This window comes from Phodopus roborovskii, unplaced genomic scaffold (assembly GCF_943737965.1).
Source record: "Phodopus roborovskii unplaced genomic scaffold, PHOROB, whole genome shotgun sequence".
Classification (NCBI taxonomy): Eukaryota; Metazoa; Chordata; class Mammalia; order Rodentia; family Cricetidae; genus Phodopus; species Phodopus roborovskii.
The window spans coordinates 21,649,959-21,668,697 of record NW_026126517.1 but is presented as its reverse complement, the minus strand read 5'-3'; the positions used below and the strand labels follow the sequence as shown (position 1 = coordinate 21,668,697).

Genomic DNA, 18,739 nt, shown 5'->3' with positions numbered 1-18,739 from the left:
AACATGAATGCGTCCTCGTACCACGTGGCCGACCCAGCTTGTTCTGTGGTTCCACGTCGTCCTCTCGTTGGTCAGGCTTAAAGGGCTAGCAGCCTGAGCTTAATTTGGGATACCCCGGGGCTGAAAACATGGCAACTGAAAGCCTTTGGTCAGGAGGGAAGAAAGTGTGGAACCACACCTGCTCTTTGCAGGAAAACTGTTGCCAAACAGTAGGAAGACAAGGTAAACACTGCCTCCTGAAACGCAGCCACAATTTGAAGGGATTTTATAAATTCGAAAGCTCTGACACTCGAAAAGCTCCTCCCACTTTTTTTTCTAGTTCACGATCCAGGTACTTTTCCCTCAACAACCCACCCACCTTCTGCCTCCACGATAGCAGTTTGTTGCTGGGCAACCCACTGCTGCATTTCGCCACTGAGGGAACTGTTTGTGCGTTCGGGTATTGGATTAAAACAGGGACTTGAATTTGGTGTTGGATGACAGCACTGTGCCAATCTCTGAAAACAGGGAGACAGACTGTGAGGCATTGGAAAGAGCTAATGAGGCAGGAAAGCTTAACCACACCTCTGGTGAGCCTGTGGGTCTCCAGTCAGGTTTCTTCCTCTAAGTCACTAGCCTTTGGACACCTGTTCTTCATGTAGCATTGCACTGAAACATTGATCTCGCAGGTGGCAAATGTTTTCCATTCCTCATAGAGGAATCCACCACAGAGAATTGGTGACAGTAGCATGGCATTTTGAGTTGACAATAGCATGGTATTTTATCCATTCTTTTTATTTTGTTTTGTTTGTTTGTTTTTCGAGACAGGGTTTCTCTGTGGCTTTGGAGACTGCCCTGGAACTAGCTCTTGTAGACCAGGTTAGCCTTGGACTCACAGAGATCTGCTTGCTGGGACTAAAGGCATCCGACACCAAAGCCCAGCTGTCCATTCTTTTTAAATGTAGCATGCTCCTAGAGTCAGGGTGAGGTTGGCATTTTTTAGGTCAAAGGATAATCTTTCTTTTTCCTCAAAACCAGATATGAAATGTCCCTTCTACTTGAAAATAACTCTTAGTAATACAAAAGCTCAGTATATGTGTGTGTCTCTCTCTCATACATACATACATACATACATACATACATACATACATACATATAAATTTACTCAACAGTATACTAAAGTTTGTTCTTCTATGTGTGTACACATTCAAGCAAACACCAGGGAGGCAAATGTTTCTCTTTCCACTGGTGTCCCCTGAGGGCTAGGACACAAAGAGATCTATGTTCAAGGCATTAGTGAACATGGTGAGTCTAGAAAAGATACAAAGAGCGATAAAGGTGCATGGAAGTGAGAGGGCCTGGGGGTTATTATAATATTTCTGTAGTGGAAGGGTAAGGGTCTTCCAAACAGGAAGACTGAGACACATGGAGCAGGTGGGAAGGTGGAGCTTGCAAGATCCCCAGGGGAGGGAGCATTCAGCTACCTTGTTGATCAGGAGTAGGCTGAGATTCCCTGGAGGTGTGAGGGACATTCTGTATCTCTCTTTTTTTTCTTTAATTATTTTTATTTGGAGGCAAATCCTAATGAATCTTTACCAAAATGGGTTAAGCCCTAAGGTCTCTTTGTGTCCGGAAATCACTGTCTTACTTACCACCTGATGGGAGATGTCATTGGCCAACAGCTTTATAACAGTGTCTGTGTGTTATTTTGGGACTGAAGAGGCTCTGGGATCAGACTGGCAGGAAAGTGCTCGTAACAACCACCTACCTAGAAGGGCGAGAAGGCTCATCTAAAGACAAGGCACTAGGGATTCATCAGCTACATGTACATGTTACATCAGAAGTGGTTACTTGAATACTTGTCATATAGTCTGGTTAATTTTGCTCCCTTGATGGTAATGTTCCCTTGATTAACAGAGAAAGAAACACATGGCTCCCTTGAAACTTGTGTCTCTCCTGCCAATAGTCTAAAGATGCACATGAATCCTGAAGAGTCAGTCATCAGTCATCACAGGAACTCACAGATCTGCTGAGTTGCGATTGTCCATGTGCTGAGCAGACAGCACGCATCTGCCAAGCAGCAGTGAGCCTCCAGTAAGCAAGGCCAACCTACTATTAAATCAATACCCTGCTCAGAAATGTTTCACTGTGTGTGAGAAGGACCACAAGAGCTCTGCAAAGTTTGGGGCTCTGAAACTTGCAGCAATTACTGGTGGACCTGGCCTTTTCTTCCCACCTTTCTCCTTTCACTTCAGCAAAACTCATTAACTGGAAGTAAAACCTAACATCTTCCATTCCACTGGGTCAACATGGATTTTAAAAAGTGGAAATAATATAGAAATTCTTAAGGTCTGCTTGGCTGGTCTAGAATTCACTGTGTGGAGCAGCTTGACCGTGAACTTGTGGCAATCCTCCTGTCTCCCTTCTGAATGTTGGTATTACACATACTGTCACATCCAGCCTAGAGTTTTTTTTTTTTTTTTGTTTTTTTTTTTGTTTTGTTTTGTTTTGTTTTGTTTTTGGTTTTTTTTTTTGTTTTTTTGGTTTTCAGAGACAGGGTTTCTCTGTGGCTTTGGAGGTTGTCCTGGAACTCACTCTGCAGACCAGGCTGGCCTTGAACTCACAGAGATCCACCTGCCTCTGCCTCCTGAGTGCTGGAATTAAAGGCATGAGCCACCAACACCCAGTGAGTTCTGGCTCTTAAACTTGACTGACAAAAGGAATTCTAGAGGTTGGGAAAGATGCTGAAACAGATTTCTGAACATGGCAGAAATTCCCAATATTGCTACCAATAAAGGAAGGAAAATATGGATACAAGTGATACCCCTTTCCTTTTTAAAGAGCTTGGACAAATTGAATACTAACAAAGGTCAACCTGAAACCTAAAATGAGTGGTAATCATCAACTTAGCTTTACACTACTCATGATATTTGGTCTTAGTGTTCCCTTTGTAGTAAGATATCTTGTCTTCTCTAATTTTTGTTTATTTGAGACTGGATCTTGATATGTAGCCTAGATTGGTCTTGAACTCAAAATCTCCTTCCACTGCCTCCCATGTGCATGCTGAGATTATAGGTGTGAGCCACCATGCCCTGTCCAAGTGAAGCTAGCCTCTGAGGCTATCTGAACCTCAGCTACTAAGGTACCTCTTATGGTAGGTCGCCTCGATAGAACCTTTGTCCCCCCTTTTTGCAGTGCTGGGGGAGGAACCCATGGTTTTATAATGTTAGGCCAGGCCTCAACCACTGAGCTATACTCCAAACCCCACTGGACTATTTTCTGTTAAGACATTTTAAGACAGGGTCTTACATATCTGGGCTGGGCTTGAATTTACTAATAGTCCATATTGCCAGCCCGGCCTTGAACTTCTGAAACCCTGTCTTGAAAAACAAAAACAAACAAAAAAAGACAACTGGCAAATCTCTATGGCATAAGAAACTCCTAAGTGCTCTAGGAAATACAGTGATAAAAGTGCAGTTGCTGCCTTCAAAGACTACTTCAGCATAATGAAGATGCATTCATTGAGTATGAGGGAAGAGAGATGAGTATGATAGAATCTCTATTCTGAGTTTCCTGATGAGTAAAACAGAGTGCTCATATAAGCACCCAGCTAAACCATAAAGCAAAGAGACCCAAAGGCTAAGTAATAGGTAGAAGGGAGGTGTGGAAACCAGGAAGATCATGCAAGACAATTTTGAAGCAGGACCTGGCAACTTAGGACCAATTGTCTGGTAAAGAAATTGAAGGTATAAACCTAAGATCATAAAGAACATTTTTTAAAAGATGAATTTATTATGTATACAGTGTTCTGTCTGCATGTACACCTGCATGCCAGAAGGGGGCACCAGGTCTCAATATAGATAGTTGTGAACCACCATGTGGGTGCTGGGAATTGAACTCAGGACCTCTGAAAGAGCAGCCAGTGCTCCTAACCTAGGAGCCATCTCTCCTAACCCTGAGAACTTTGTTTGTTTGTTTGTTTGTTTGTTTTGAGACAAGGTGTTAATGCACAGTTTTAACTGATCTAGAACTTATTGTGTAGACCAGGCTGGCCTCCAAGTAATAGAGATCAGCCAGCCTTATGCCCCCGAGTTTGGGCATAAGACAGCATGCCCAGCTTCCCTATATATCCCAGGCTGGCCTTGAATTCACTACCCTTCCTCAGTCTCCAGGGAGCTGGGCTTATAGGTGAGCCCCTACTCATTACTAGATTGCTAGAGAACAGAGTTCTTGGAAGCTCCAAATGTTCCCGAAGAAGAATTCTTCATGGAAAACTCTTCCATTTCAACAGTTTCTCACATTGCTTGCTTCCCTGAACACGGTTCTTCTTCTTACTGGTTCCTTCCTTCTAGGTTATGGCCCAGAGTCCCGTGCTCCATTGATTCCGTGTCTTCTGCTCTTAAAAACTGGGGCTCTAGGGATCACCATTAGTTCTGGGGTTCACTGTGTAGGGCAGGCTCATGGAAAAGTTGCTTCACCATCTCTCCTCTGCCCATCATTCCTTACAGTGAAATCAGGATCCCTCAAGCTACATAACCTTTCCTCTTCTAGATCAGACAGATCTGTTGCTGACAGTGTTCTACCTAGCCCTACAACCCTCGACCATGTAAAGCACAGTCTCCTCTTAGAGGCTTTTTCCTTAGACAAATGGATTTGAAAGATATTTAACATCTTCTCACCCTGTCTGGAGTGTAAAAGGCAGTGTGTGAAAATCCTCATCATATGTCAAGAGGATGTGCTCTTGAGGAATAGCGTTCCTCTGAGTCTTTTTTTTTTTTTTTTTTTTTTTTTACCAGCCCTGGCTGTTCTGGTACTAGCTCTGTAGACCAGGCTGGCCTCAAACCCACAGAGATCCACCTGCTTCTGCCTCCCAAGTACTGGGATTAAAGGGTTGTATTGCTACTGCACAGTCGTCTCTGAATCTTTTTTATAGATACCTTTCCTTGTCCCCAAGAAGCAAAGATGAGCTCCAGTCTTTCAGGAATCTAAAGAAAATTGTGCATCCTGAGACTGTAAGTTGTTCAGTGTTCCTGGAACAGCATTTCTTTGGAGTTGGCTGGAATGTCACATATTTGGTTTGTGGGCTGGAGATTGCTATAACAAGGTCTCACCCAGGTTGGTTTCAAACTCCTTGGCTAATATATCATCCTGCTTCAGCCTCCTGAGTAGCTAGGGGTACATACAGTCAGGTGGCACTACATGAGATGCCACATATTTGGACGAGAGTCTTTTGACCAAATCTATAGATAGTCCAGTGCTACAATGCCAGCTCCCGTCTCATTACCAATCCCTCTACACGTGCTCGACAGGCAGGAGCTGTTACTATGGAAATGTATTATTTTTAAAAACAGACAGCCCTAGGCTTGGGAAATATCTCGAGAACAAACCCACGCAAGCAAGGAGGTTAATAGGGGGGTTCCTGAATCCTAGCTGCAAGGGGAGGAGGACGATGGTAGTGTTCTATTCTCAACCTTTACCAGATTCAGGATCATTTTTCTCGCCGTTGGTACTGGCTTTGGACTTTCGCTAGGCACCTCTACCTGAGAGGGATACCTATCTGCTCCTTATTCAGGGACTAGCATCATCCAAGGAATAAAACCAGAAGTTGCTAAGCCAGATATTGGAAGTGGGTGGTGATTTCCACAGGGACCAACTCATTCTTAACCCCACAGGCGTCCAACCTGTAGAAATCTAAGAAGCTTAAGGGAAAACAGGCGGTATCTCAGATAAGTGAAGTTCCTTTGCCTGGTACTTAAGGGGTGCGCCCGGATTTCAAGGCAGGGCGGGGCGGTTAAAGACTCCGCCTATTTTCATCCCGGAACTCTCTACGTGTACAGTTCAACTCCCTGCCCATCCTCTAGCACTGAGCGCCGGGCTGGCTAGGCCCCGCCCAGTGCGGGCGCGGCTCCTTTAAGGGTGGGTGGGGGCGGGGCACTGGTGGTGTTGTCAGTGTCAGTTCTGCGCACGCAGCCCTCCCGGCGCCGGTGCCGGCCCGCGAGCCCGAGTGTCTCTGCAGACCAGTCCCCGCCCGGGTCCAGCCAGGCCCGCGCTGTGGGAGGAGTCTGGTGGTGGCTGGAGACTAGCTTGGGTCACATCGCAGGACCTAGGGACCCGGATCCCCGGCTACGGAGAAGAGCCCAGGCGTTGCGACCCCGAGGACTTCTGCTCTATCCGTGGTACCTACTGGTCCTGGGATCTCCGCGGCGCCTGTGAACCTCGGTGCCCGCGCGCTCAGCCCCGGGGGAGCTCGCCCACGCCCCGCGGTCCCCCTGGGCCATGCTCCCCCGGGGCAGCGGCTGAGCCCGAGCCGGGATCCGAGCCCGCGGGAGTATGGATCCGGGCTGGGGGCAGCAGGACGTGGGCTGGGCGGCCCTGCTGGTCCTTTTTGCCGCCTCGCTGCTCACGGTATTGGGCTGGCTGCTGCAGTATGCCCGGGGTTTGTGGCTGTCTCGGGCCAGTGGGGGCCAGGACTCCCGAACCACCTCAACCGCTGAACCCGGTGGTTCACTCCGGGAGCTGGGTGTGTGGCGTTCGCTGCTGCGTATGCGGACGACCCGGACCGGAGCCTCGGAGGAAGCCGGCGTCCGGGGCCTCCTGGCTTCGCTCTTTGCCTTCAAGTCTTTCCGGGAGAACTGGCAACGGGCTTGGGTGCGAGCTCTGAACGAGCAGGCCTGCAGGGACGGGGTGAGTCTCACGGAGTCCCTGTGTCTTTCCTTAAGCTTTGCCTCTTCTAAAGAGAAGAGCCTCCTCGTGTTAGGAGGGCTGGATTAGGGCTGGGATCAACTGGAGAACCCCATAGCTTTCTCTGATCTGAGAAAAGCGTGCAGGTGAGGCTGGGGATTGTAGAAGTCCAGTTATGTACCAAATATTCTATTTTTATGTGCAAGGTACTCTGGTTCCAAATCCAGTACAAATTACTGTTCTCATAGCAACGCTAAGCCGTGTGCCTGAGGGCACTTCCGCCTAGACTGGGCTGGCTGGGCCAAGAGAGACAGGTGCACTTGCAGAAGGAATTTGCCTGGTCCTCATGCCACCACACCCCGTTAAGATTTCAGGCTCCCAAACCCTAGTGGTCAGGTAGATCCCACCCTCCATCCCTTCACCCCCTCGCCAAAGTAACTGAATCATTCCCCCATCTATCAGCAATTTAACTACTTCAGTTAAACATTCTCCTCGTCCAGACTGGCCTGCAGTGTAGTGTTGAAGGTAAAGGAGTTCAGTTAGAGGGCATGTTGATAACCTGTGTCCTTTCTAATAAATGAACTTGGGCTGCCCCTTGAGGGTCAGTCATAAACTAGCTCAGCCTGCCTCCACCCGTTGCACCATGGGCATCTGGCCTCCCAGGAAGTGGGTAGGAAATAGAGTCATAAGACTGAGGTTGGGTGGAAGGCAGATGTCTCTCTTTTCTGGCCCAGCAACCTCTCCTGGCCCTCAGTCTATCAGCTCCTTTCTTCAAGGCCTCTCTGTGTTTCTAGCTATAAGAGCTTAAATGCTTTGCCCTACTCATCCAGATGCCTAGAAACAGAAGTGGCTTCAAGAAGTTGTCTTGGGTTTGATTCCCAAATGGCCAGCTGAAAACCAGATGACATCTGTCAGTTTACACACTGAACCTACCCCTCCAACCTGGCTCTTCCTGTACCTTGTCCCTGGGTCAGAAGTAACTCCCTGGGACAGCTGACTCAGCTGGACATTGGCCTCTCTTGTGAGGGGGGAGGGGAAGAAGATCTAGATTCTAAGAGCTCATCTCCTATCCACTTTAGCGTGACTTTAGAAGAAGACAGCTACCATAGCAAGGAAATTGTCTTCCCCTGATTCGCCAGGAAAGTGAATGAACCCTGTGAATTTGTTTTCTGTATCTCAAACCTTGAGGACAAATTGGCAACCCAGGCTGTGCCCCCTCCTCAACTCTCCCATACTGTTGTTCTCCACTGCTGTAGAAGAATTAGGGGGTGGATCTGTTGAGAGCTAAGCAGCTTTCTGCACCCTAATACCATCCTGATATCCTGTCTGCCTTAAGGAATTAACCAGGCCTGGGAGCCCTGAGCCCTCCCTCAAAGCTTGCTTCTCGTTCCAGCACTTCTGATCAAGTTTCCCCAAGCCATGCTAAGTTAGTCTTCATTTCTAAGAATTTAGGCAGAGTGATATATTTGACCATTCACATCCTATTTATTTGTGAAAAGCCCTAATCTTATTTCTCGTTCTAATTTTATAGTAAATGACACAACCAATTTCACCCTTAGCTTAGCCCTGCCCCTAGCTACCCATGGCAATGAACCTGTCAGTTTGTTGTTGTTTAGCTTTATTTGTTATTAGAGTGAAGAGTTAGGTGGGGGGAGAACAGGGAGATTCCTGGGATTTGAAGAGATATCCAAGGTTCAAGGCAAGCTCACCTCCAAGGTAGTCTAGCTTCCAGGTTCTCAGCAGCCACTTAGAAGCTGCAGATCCCTGGAGATAGTGGAGATTAAGAGGAATACCTTCTATTCTCAAGTCCTGAGCCAAGGAAGGGCCAGAAGCCAGCCTGTAGCTGAGGCCTCTGCAGTGTGAGTCCAGCCAGCAATTGAGCAGACCAGCTCTGACGAGACAGCTCCAGAGGCTTGATCTTGTGCCCATATTACTTCCTCAGAGCTCCATCCAAATCGCCTTTGAGGAGGTACCCCAACTCCCACCCAGAGCCAGCATTAGTCATGTGACCTGCGTAGACCAATCAGAGCGTACCATGGTAAGGGTCTGGTGGGAACTACCTGATAGAGCCAGAGGGGAATTGACCCCAAGGCTCCCTATAATCTGAGGGTTCTTAATTTTGAGTTTCTGTGTGCCTAAGGATTTGTTTCAGGAGGTCTAAGAATCTCACTGTGTGTCCATGTGAGTGTCCATGTGTGTCCCTGTGTGTGTGTGTGTGTGTGTGTGTGTATCCCTGTGTGTGTGTGTTTACAGGAGGAGTTTTGGCTTTTATCTAATCACTGAGAAGCTTAGGGTTCCCAAAAGGTGACATCCCAAGGAAAACAGAAATGGGGAAGGGTCTGTTGAAGCATGGTGGGGCAGGAGAAAGCAAGGTAACCGTCTTCTTCAATGCCTGACACTGCCTCTCTGTCTTAGGTGCTGCACTGCCAGCTCTCTGCTGAGGAGGTGCGCTTCCCAGTCTCTGTGACCCAGCAGTCCCCCGCTGCCGTCTCCATGGAGACCTACCACGTCACTCTGACACTGCCACCAACACAGGTGGAGGGGAATGTGGGAAACTGAGTTGGGCAGAGCACTTTTCCTTTGGCTGCCCTCTGGGATGGAATTTAGGAGGGAAGGGTCCTGAGGAGTTAGCAATGAGGTCTTGGAAGAATGAGGCAGGTCATCCTAATCCTCTTGTCCTTGTCTCTAGTTGGAAGTCAGCCTGGAGGAAATCCCTGATGAGGGGCTGCTGGTATCCTGGGCCTTTACTGACCGCCCAGATCTCAGCCTAATGGTGCTTCCTAAGCAGCAGGCCAGAGAGGTAAGGAAGAAGGGGGCAGGCAGACAAGAGCCTGAACTTGCAGTGGAGCAGGGCACAGGCTCCACCTCCTCTCCTCTCCACAGAGAGATGAGGAACAAACAGAACTTTCAACAGTTGAGGAACTGATCAAGGATGCTATAGTCAGCACTCAACCCGCCATGATGGTCAACCTCAGGGCCTGCTCTGCCCCAGGAGGCCTGGTGAGTGAACACCCAAAAGGCAAGACTTGCACATATCCCATCCCCACGGTATTCTATCAGGATTATTGCTTTTATTACCTCCTTCTGCTCTTAGGTACCCAGTGAGAAGCCACCCATGACGTCTCAGGCCCAGCCACCCATCCCCAGACCAACCCGATTATTCTTACGGCAGCTTCGAGCATCTCACCTGGGAAGTGAGCTGGGGGGTAAGAATGCCATTGCCTTCGCCATAGGTACAGGCAGCCTCTTCCCCTCTGCCTTAGACTTTGTGTCTTCTGCCTGAGCATGCTCTGACTTCTAGTTCTTTACAGGCACTGAGGAACTATGCTGTGCTGCTGAGCTTGACAACCCCATGCAACAGAAGTGGACCAAACCCATGAGGGCTGGTCCCGAGGTGGAATGGACAGAGGATCTGGCGCTGTAAGCCATGCCCTGCTCCCAGCCTGTTGCCATAGGCAGTCAGGAAGAAGAAACCTTTCCAGAATAGTCTTGGCATGAGTCAGCCAGCCCAGTTTCAGTAACCTTTAGTGTAGACCTCTATTGTATGCCAGGTCCCTGGGGATAGAGATAAGGAGTAGTAGATATAGCCCTACCTGTGGGGTAGATCCCAAGTCTGAAGGAGAGACAGTTGTACCCAGGGCAGATAGAACGGTGTGCCAGTTGAGATGGATGCACAGCACATGGGAGTGCTTAGATAGGGGAGATTAATTCTTATAATGGAAGAAAGATCTGATGAGGCTTCATGGAAGAGGTCCGTTTAAAACATACTTTCAAGCAAGCATAGCACTGACCAGAATGTGAAAGTCTTGACTGGAAACAGCTTGAAAAAACGAAGGGTACCTTCAGACTGAGAGAGACACAAGATGGAAAGGTGAACAGATATGAGTATCTGGCTGAGGAAAGTGGTTTCCACTCAAGACTTGATCCATACTCCTAGGAAAATGGACGACTTGGAGAACAGGACAGTCTGGTTGAAGCCCGGGTTCTATCTTATTTGCCCAGGTCTCTGCTTCTAGCCTTTGACTGACTCAAGGGTGGGTTCCGTTTGCTAAGGCCCTTCTACCATGACCTGTCCATTCTCTTTTGTCATTTAGGGATCTGGGTCCCCAGAGCCGTGAACTGACCCTCAAAGTGCTCAGGAGCCGCAGTTGTGGAGACAGTGAGTGTGGGGCAGAGGGGGTGCTTCCGAGTGGGTGCTAAGCCGGTCCTGCTCATGCTCCCAGCTCACAGTGTCACCCTTGTCTCTAGCTGAACTCCTTGGCCAAGCCACACTGCCTGTGGGCTCCCCCTCTAAACCACTGTCACGAAGACAAGTGTGCCCATTAACTCCAGGGCCCGGGAAATCTCTGAGCCCAGCAGCCACTATGACAGCAGAGGTGAGAAGGTGGCCACTTTGGGGAGATGGGTAGACCTAGGCTGGGCAGTCTCTGAGATCCTAACCCCTTGTTGCTCTCTCCTCACCATTTGGCAGCTGCACTATGAGCAGGGTTCCCCAAGGAATCTGGGCACGCCCACCTCTTCCACCCCTCGCCCCAGTATCACACCTACCAAGAAGATTGAGCTGGACCGGACCATTATGCCCGATGGCACCATTGTCACCACCGTCACTACTGTCCAATCCCGGCCCCGTGTAGATGGCAAATTAGGTAAAAAGGAGTAGTTCTAGTCAGGGTCTTAGACTATAACCCATTGCCTGATGGGGAAAGGGGGAGGAAAGGTCTTAACACCAGCAGCACATCTTGTTTCCCGATGTCCCATTCTGATTCGACTACTTTCTCGTCTTTGTCTCTCAAACTTTCCCTTGCACCTCTGCATTCCATCAGCAATCCTCTCTACATTTGGTCCATTGGAAACTGCTAGTCTCTCCTCTTGCTCTAACTTCCCTTCTATCTTTCCATGGGTGTCTTTCTTTCCTTGAATCTAGCCCCAACTGGCTAATTGTCCCACCTCTATTCCCAGTCCTATGTGGTCTCTGGGCTCTTCTTGCAAACCCAGGGGCTTCTGTGACATTTTTCTATCTCCAGTGGCCATACATCACACTTGTTCCATCTCCAGGAATTCCATTGCAATTTCCCTGTCTCCAGGGGTCCCGGAACATTGTCCATATACATTTGGTATCTCCCTATATACCCTCCCTATATACCCTTTCCCACATTGTCATTGGTTCTCTAGCATCCTTTCCATTTGTACAGCATCTTCTTAATCACCCTTGTGATTAATCTTCCTTAATCATCCTTGCCCCCTGAGTCAACCAAAGTCTCTATCTCAATAAAGATAGTAGGGGTGGGGGCCATTCTAAAGCACTTCCCAACTCACTCCCCTTCCCCTCCCCCACCCACCAGAATCCCCCTCCCGCTCCCCATCCAAGGTAGAGGTGACTGAGAAGATGACAACCGTGCTGAGTGAGAGCAGCGGCCCCAGCAATGCCTCCCACAGCAGCAGCCGTGAGTGGGGAAAGGGAATGAGCATTTGTGGGCCCTAACGCCCCTGTAGTCAAGAACTACTTTGGGTGGAGCAAGAGGAGTTTGAGTAGAAGAAGTCAGGTAGAAGTCAAGCTATGTATCTTCTGCATCCCCCAGCAGGGGAGAGCCACCTTTCTAATGGCTTGGACCCAGTAGCAGAGACAGCAATTCGCCAGCTGACTGAGCCCAGTGGGCGGGCAGCCAAGAAGACACCCACCAAGCGCAGCACGCTCATCATCTCTGGTGTTTCCAAGGTAACAGAGCTGTGGGGAGAGAGCTAAGATGGGGAGAAAGCCCTAATGGGTCATTCTTGCCCGTTAAAACCTGTCCCTCCTGGCAGGTGCCCATCGCTCAGGATGAGTTGGCACTGTCCTTGGGTTATGCAGCTTCTCTGGAAGCCTCAATTCAGGATGATGCAGGAACCAGTGGTGGTCCTTCAACACCTCCCTCAGACCCATCAGCCACATCCCCAGGACCCCTCGATGCCCTCTCCAGTCCCACAAGTGTCCAGGAAGCAGATGAGACGACACGTTCAGACATTTCTGAGAGGCCATCAGTGGATGATGTTGAGTCAGAAACAGGGTCTACTGGTGCCCTGGAGACCCGAAGCCTCAAGGATCACAAAGGTGGGGAGCAGAGGACAAGTCATCCCCCTTACATTTTTTCTGAGGGGCAGGGCTGGGACAGACCCTGGCCTAGAACTCACCATGTTGCCCAGGCTAGCCTCAAACTTGAAATAATTCTTTGCCTCAGTTTCCCAAGTGCTAAATTCTAGGCATGGGCCACCACACTCAGCTGTCTATTGCTTTTTTTATATCACCGTATCATCACCTCAGTTCTACTAGACAACTTGAGGGCATGGCAGGCTCAGCCTTCAAGGGTCAGGCAAACTCCAGTAGAGCAAGGAACTTGGTGCTTCATTCCTAGCCTGGATATGACAAACTGGAGTGACAGCAAAGGAAGTCACCACATTTGCCTTTCTCTCTGAGCTAACAGCCTTGTTTTCTTCCACTCGTTTTTTGTTGCTTGAAGACAGGGTTTCATGTAGTTCAGGCTGGCTCAAACTTGCTATATACCTAAAGTCAGCCTTAACAGTCATCCTTATGCCTCTACCTCCCAGTTGTTAAGATTATAGGTAGACATCAACATGCCCAGCCATTCTTTTTTACATTTAGTTCTTTGTGTGTGTGTGTGTGTGTGTGTGTGTGTGTGTGTGTGTGTGCATCACAGCACATAATCGGAAGACATCTGGCAGGAATTTATTTTCTCTCCCTACCATATAGGTCTCTGGGATTGAACTGTAGTTGTCATGTTTGGCAGCAAACACTTTTACCTGTTGAGACATCGTTAACAATTTTTTAAAAATGTGTATGGGTGTTTTACCTACATGTATGTCTGTACACCGCATCTGTTCCTGGTGCCCAAGGAGGTCAAAAGAGGTTGTTGGATCCCATGGAACTGCGGTTATGGACAGTTGTTTGAATTGCCATGTGAATGCTGGGAATCAAACCTTAGCTCTCTGGAAGAGCAGTCCCTGTTCTTAACCACTGAGCCATCTCTTCAGTGCCCTGCTGAGATATAAGCTAACTCTTGTTTAGTTTTTATTTTTGTTTATATCCAAGGTTGGTTTGGAACTCACTGGCTTTTTCCCCCTCTCTTTTACTCTGTATGTATCTCCAGTTGCATAGATACAAGAAATTCTACTCCATGCCAATCTTAAAATTGTTCCTCTGAGCAAGGCATGGTGGCACACATCTTTCATCCCAGCAATCGAGAGGCAGAGGCAGGTGGATATGTAAGTTCAAAGCCAGTTTGGTCTACAGAGTGAGGTCCAGGATGGCAAAGAATACAGCGTGAGACCCTGTCTCAAAAAGAAAAAGGAAAAAGATAGGAAAAAAAAAAAAAAGATTTTTCCTCTGAACCAGAGATGGTGGTATTTAGCTATACTCCCAGCATTTGGGGGCTGGAGCATGATTTTGAGTTAAGGCCAGTTTACAGGCCATGAATTGAAGGAAGGAAGGCAGGAAGCATTCTCCCTCTGGTGGTGACTCAGGTGCAAACAGCATTCCTAACTTCAAAGGACAGAGTTTGCTGTCACACACTCTTTGACCAAGGAGCCTGTCAGCTGTGGTCTATTTGTGATTTAAAAGCTAGTGTGGTAGTGCATGCTGTAATTTCAATACTTGAGAGTCTGGCAAGAGGGTGGCTGTGATCAGCCTGGGTTACATAATTAGTTCAAGGCCAGCTAGGGCTACAAATCCACATTCTGCCTCAAACAAAACTAACAAAAAAAAAAAAAAAAAAAAAATCCAATTGTGGCTTGCATCCCTTCTTGAGATAATGGAGTTTTTAAGCCCAAAGCCTGCTGTGTAAGCACCTTCCTCTCTCTTATAGACCCATATTTACCTCTTTGAGGTTTCTAGACTCCCCACTGCTCACACCCTGGAATGCAGTATGTTAACCCATCTTTCCTTTTATGATTTATAGGCTTTGTGGAGCACCCTCTGTGCAGCCTTTGTTTATCCGCAGAAGGAGGCTCAGTCCCAGAGTGTCCTCCCAGAACAGCAGCCCCTGCCCTTGTTATTCTCCCTGGGGATAGGGTCAGAGGTGCACACAGATTCCCTCCCCCAGGATGTGGTTCCTTCCTCAGGATGGGCAAAGCTGGCGGGTGCTTCCACTTCCTTTCCTGAGAAAGGCAGTCGTTAGGCAAGACACTTTCCACTCTTCATCTTCTGTCCTAACATCCCAAGACTTTTCTCCATCCTCGCCCCATTCCTGTGCCACCCCATCTGCTTCAGTTTCCCTTTCTTCCCCACAGTGAGTTTCCTGCGCAGTGGCACTAAGCTCATTTTCCGACGGAGGCCCCGACAGAAGGAGGCTGGTCTGAGCCAATCACACGATGACCTCTCCAACACAACGGCCACACCTAGTGTCCGAAAGAAGGCTGGCAGCTTTTCTCGTCGCCTTATCAAGCGGTTTTCCTTCAAATCCAAACCCAAGGCCAATGGCAACCCAAATCCCCAGCTCTGAGAGCCCTCCTGAACTAGGAGAGGGCAAGAGTTCTCTGAGTCCATTCCCCACATCCCCTTCTTCACCCCTTCCTGGATTCCCAGTGCTGGGGCCAGGAAAGCCCTCGGGTTCTAAGAAGCCCCAGCACTCTGGGCTGTGGGGTAAGTTGGAAGGATGTTTGACATGGGAAGCATTTGAGAGGCAGGCACTCTGTGTTGGACATAGGAGAGAGTTTGGCAGCTGGGAATGAGGGGCAGGCTCTGTCTTAGCATGAATGGGCATTCTTCAGAAGCCTATGCCCTCTGCTGGTACTGCCCTCAGAGAGGAGCCTGGGGCGCTCATCTCCTCGGCAGATCCTTGTCCCTTATTTATTCTCTTTTCTATTTATATGTGAGGTCTAGGACCCTTGGTAAACAGATGCTAGAGGGCATCTCTCCCAGGTGACCCTTTTCTGTCCCAGCAGGGTAAGGCAAGTTCCAGGAGGGGTTTCTACACCTCTCTTGGGTCCCCACGACGAGCACCAGTGTCTGTCTCAGGAAGACACTGGCAGGTCACAGGAAGCCGGGCTAGTGCTCAGGATGGGGGGCAGGTACTCCCCACCTCCCTACCTCCCACACTGCTCCTCTTCTCTCCTTCCCTTTATTACCATTTTGTACTTGATGCCTTCTCCATGAGCAGTGGCTCAATTAGAAGGAGGGAGCCAGGAAGCTGGTAGGAAACCTTCCCTAGAGAGATAGCTTTAGGAGCTTTAAAGACAGTATGATCATAGAGCAAGGTTGCACCTCTGTATGTTGGGGGATGATGATGTCCATTGCTGTGTGATGGCTTGAAATTTAATTTATTTAATTAAAGTCAAATTGGAGTTTATAAACGAGAACTGCTGGTTATCCTTTGAAAAGCAAACAGGCAGCGAGGCTGTAATATTGATAGAGGAGGGTCAGTGGCACTGACTGAAGTAGTGAGGAAGGACAGAAGGCAAAGAGACATGCAGAGAGGTTTGGGTAACAACACTCCGGGAAATAAAGTTGCTGAAAGAAAAGCTAAGCATTGCTGTTGGTGGTGCACTCCTTTAATCCCAGCACCTGGGAGGCAGAGGCAGAGGCAGGCGGATCTCTGTGAGTTTGAGATCAGCCTGGTCTACAGAGCAAGTTCCAGGACAGCTATAACTATTATACAAAGAAACCCTGTCTGGAAAAACCAAAAAGGCGGTGGCGGGATATGGGCTGGGGACATAGCTCAAAGGTAGAGGACTATCCTAGTATACCCAAGGCCCTGGGTTTTGTTTAATCATTTAAAAAAGTGGGTAGAGCCAGGTGAGGTGGCATAAACCTTTAATCCCAGTACCTGGGAGTCAGAAGCAGGAGAATGTCTGAGTTTCAGGCCAACCAGCGCTATATATAGTGAGACCTGCCCCCCCCAAAAAAAGTCTTAAAGTCCTATTTCTAACATGGGGAAAGTATTAGGTATCTATAGATATGTCCCTGTTTCCTGTCCTTTGGGATGTCACAAATGACTTCTTGAATCAGGTAAGCTGCTATAGAAGGTTGTGCAGAATGCAGGACCAAGAGGCAGGAAACTAGGCCTGTCGCAAACATTTCTTATCTGGTTCAAGCTACTTCTCCTTTCTGGACCCCAATTTCTTCATTTCTATAATGAGAATGGCTTTGGCTAATCAAGTCACTTCTGACATTGCTGTATAACTAACTCTGGACTGGGTTTGTGAATAGACAGCATGGACTCCCCCCACCCCACTCCATACAGGGTTTTGCTATGTGCCTTATACTAGCCTTAGAGTTTCCCAGTGCTAAGAATACAAGTATGTGCCATCATACTTGTCTGTAACTTGTTTTGAGGCAGGGTTTCTCTGTGTAGTCCTGGCTGTCTTGGAACTTACTTTCTAAACCAGGCTGGCTTCGAGCTGACAGATATCCATCTGCCTCTGCCTCTCAAGTACTGGGACTAAAGGTGTGCACCTCCACCAACTAGCACACATAAACTTTTCCACTTAATTGTGTCCCAAATCCCTTTTTACCTTTTAGAGATAGGGTCTAAATTACCCAGACTGGCCTTGGACTCTGTGGCTCAGACTGACCCCTTTCCTCTCTAGTGCTAGGATTTAAGATAAATTCTCAGGTCTGACCCAATCCATAGCTTTTAATGAATGTAAATGATGATGGGTGGGTGGAGTTTTAGAAAACAGATTTCAGAAAATGTCTAGATAATCCAGCCAAAATTGTGGTTTCTTCTCAATAAAAGATGAAAGTTGCCAGATGGTGGTGGGCACACCTTTAGTCCCAGCATCCCAGCACATGGGAGGCAGGAGGCAAGCAGATTTCTGAATTTGAGGTCAGCTTGGTTCCCAGAGTGAGTTCCAGGACAGCCAGGGCTACACAGAGAAACCTTGTCTCAAAAAAAGGGGGGTAGAGTAGGAGAGGGGCTGCAGAAATGGTTCAGAGGTTAAGAGCACTGACTGCTCTTCCAGAGGGCCTGAGTTCCAACAACCACATGGTGGCTCACAACCATCTGTAATGAAATCTGGTGCCCTCTTCTGGTCTCTGGCCTGGAGGCACACATGCAGGCAGAATACTGTGTACATAATAAATAAATCTTTAAAAAGGGGGTAGGGGATAAAAAAGGATAAGTTCTGTGTTTTAATTTAGGTAGGTGGATCGCTGAGTTCAAGGTAAACCTGGTCTACAGAGTGAGTTCCAGGGCTATACAGGAATCCTGTTTAAAAAAAAAAAAAAAGATAAAAGATAAAAGTAAACTGTAAGCTATACTAGGCAGCAAGCCTTTAAATCTGGATGCTATTTATTTATGTTTTTGTTGAGACAGGGTCTCACTGTGTTTACCTCTCTGGCCCCCAACTCAGATCCAGAGACCTGCTTGCCTCTGTCACCCACCCCCACACCCTAGTGCTAGTATTAAAGGCATAGCTCACCACAGCCTGATAATTAAAATCTGGAAACATAGATCTATAAAAATACTGAGATTTGTGCCCTGAAAACTATTTGAGTTCACATATCTCTATGACAAGTTTTTCTTCATGGAACTACTAAAACAGCTAAGTACCATTTTCAGTGCTATAACTCTAAGATGAGGGCAAGCATTTTATGAAGTAGTGCTAGGATCATGAGTTTCTAAATAAGTAAGGCTGAAAAAAATAACTGGGTGTGGTGACACACACCTTTATTTCTAGAACTCTTAAAACAAGGAGTGGTGGGACTAAAAGAGAAGGTTAAGCCAAAAAGAACACTTGCTCCTTTTACAGAGGACTCAGGCTCAGTTACCAGCACTTACATGCTAGTTTATAACCATTCATAACTCTAGTTCCTGGGGATCTGATGCTCTCTTGTGGTACCAGGTCACACATGATACACATACATTTAGGCAAAACACTTATAAATTTTAATTTTTGAGATGGTACTGAGGAGATTGGCTCTATTTAAGAGCACTGATTCCTTTTGCAGAGGACCCAGGTTTGATTCCCAGTACCCACATGGCAGCTCACAACTATCTGAAACTCCAATTCCAGGAAGGACCTGATGCCCACTTTTGGCCTTTACAAGCTTGGCACATACATGGTGTACATGAATACATATAGGCAA

At 47.9% G+C, this 18,739-nt stretch overlaps 1 protein-coding gene across 2 annotated transcripts; it reads left to right on the top strand.

The window, feature by feature from the left end:
• Nucleotides 1-6,010: 6,010 nt before the first annotated feature.
• On the top strand, nucleotides 6,011-16,002 carry C2cd2l (C2CD2 like). 2 transcript variants are annotated; one of them, XM_051197230.1, is made up of 14 exons: nucleotides 6,011-6,663; nucleotides 8,603-8,698; nucleotides 9,076-9,195; nucleotides 9,350-9,460; nucleotides 9,544-9,660; nucleotides 9,755-9,866; nucleotides 9,972-10,080; nucleotides 10,755-10,819; nucleotides 10,909-11,036; nucleotides 11,132-11,306; nucleotides 12,003-12,104; nucleotides 12,240-12,376; nucleotides 12,463-12,748; nucleotides 14,941-16,002. In XM_051197230.1, the coding sequence occupies exons 1-14, from the start codon at nucleotides 6,310-6,312 to the stop codon at nucleotides 15,150-15,152; spliced, it is 2,124 nt and encodes a 707-aa protein (XP_051053187.1). In that variant the 5' UTR covers nucleotides 6,011-6,309; the 3' UTR covers nucleotides 15,153-16,002. The 2 variants fall into 2 exon arrangements, with proteins under 2 accessions (XP_051053187.1, XP_051053188.1); XM_051197231.1 differs by having other exon boundaries at nucleotides 6,012-6,663; nucleotides 12,243-12,376.
• The last annotated feature ends 2,737 nt before the right edge of the window (nucleotides 16,003-18,739 follow it).

Excerpts from the sequence above, each read along its gene's own strand:
- C2cd2l (XM_051197230.1), top strand. The coding sequence starts at position 6,310 with ATGGATCCGGGCTGGGGGCAGCAGGACGTGGGCTGGGCGGCCCTGCTG. Across the intron at positions 9,867-9,971 it reads CCTGGGAAGTGAGCTGGGGG|GCACTGAGGAACTATGCTGT; the intron begins GTAAGAATGCCA and ends AGTTCTTTACAG. Across the intron at positions 12,105-12,239 it reads TGCCTCCCACAGCAGCAGCC|CAGGGGAGAGCCACCTTTCT; the intron begins GTGAGTGGGGAA and ends TGCATCCCCCAG.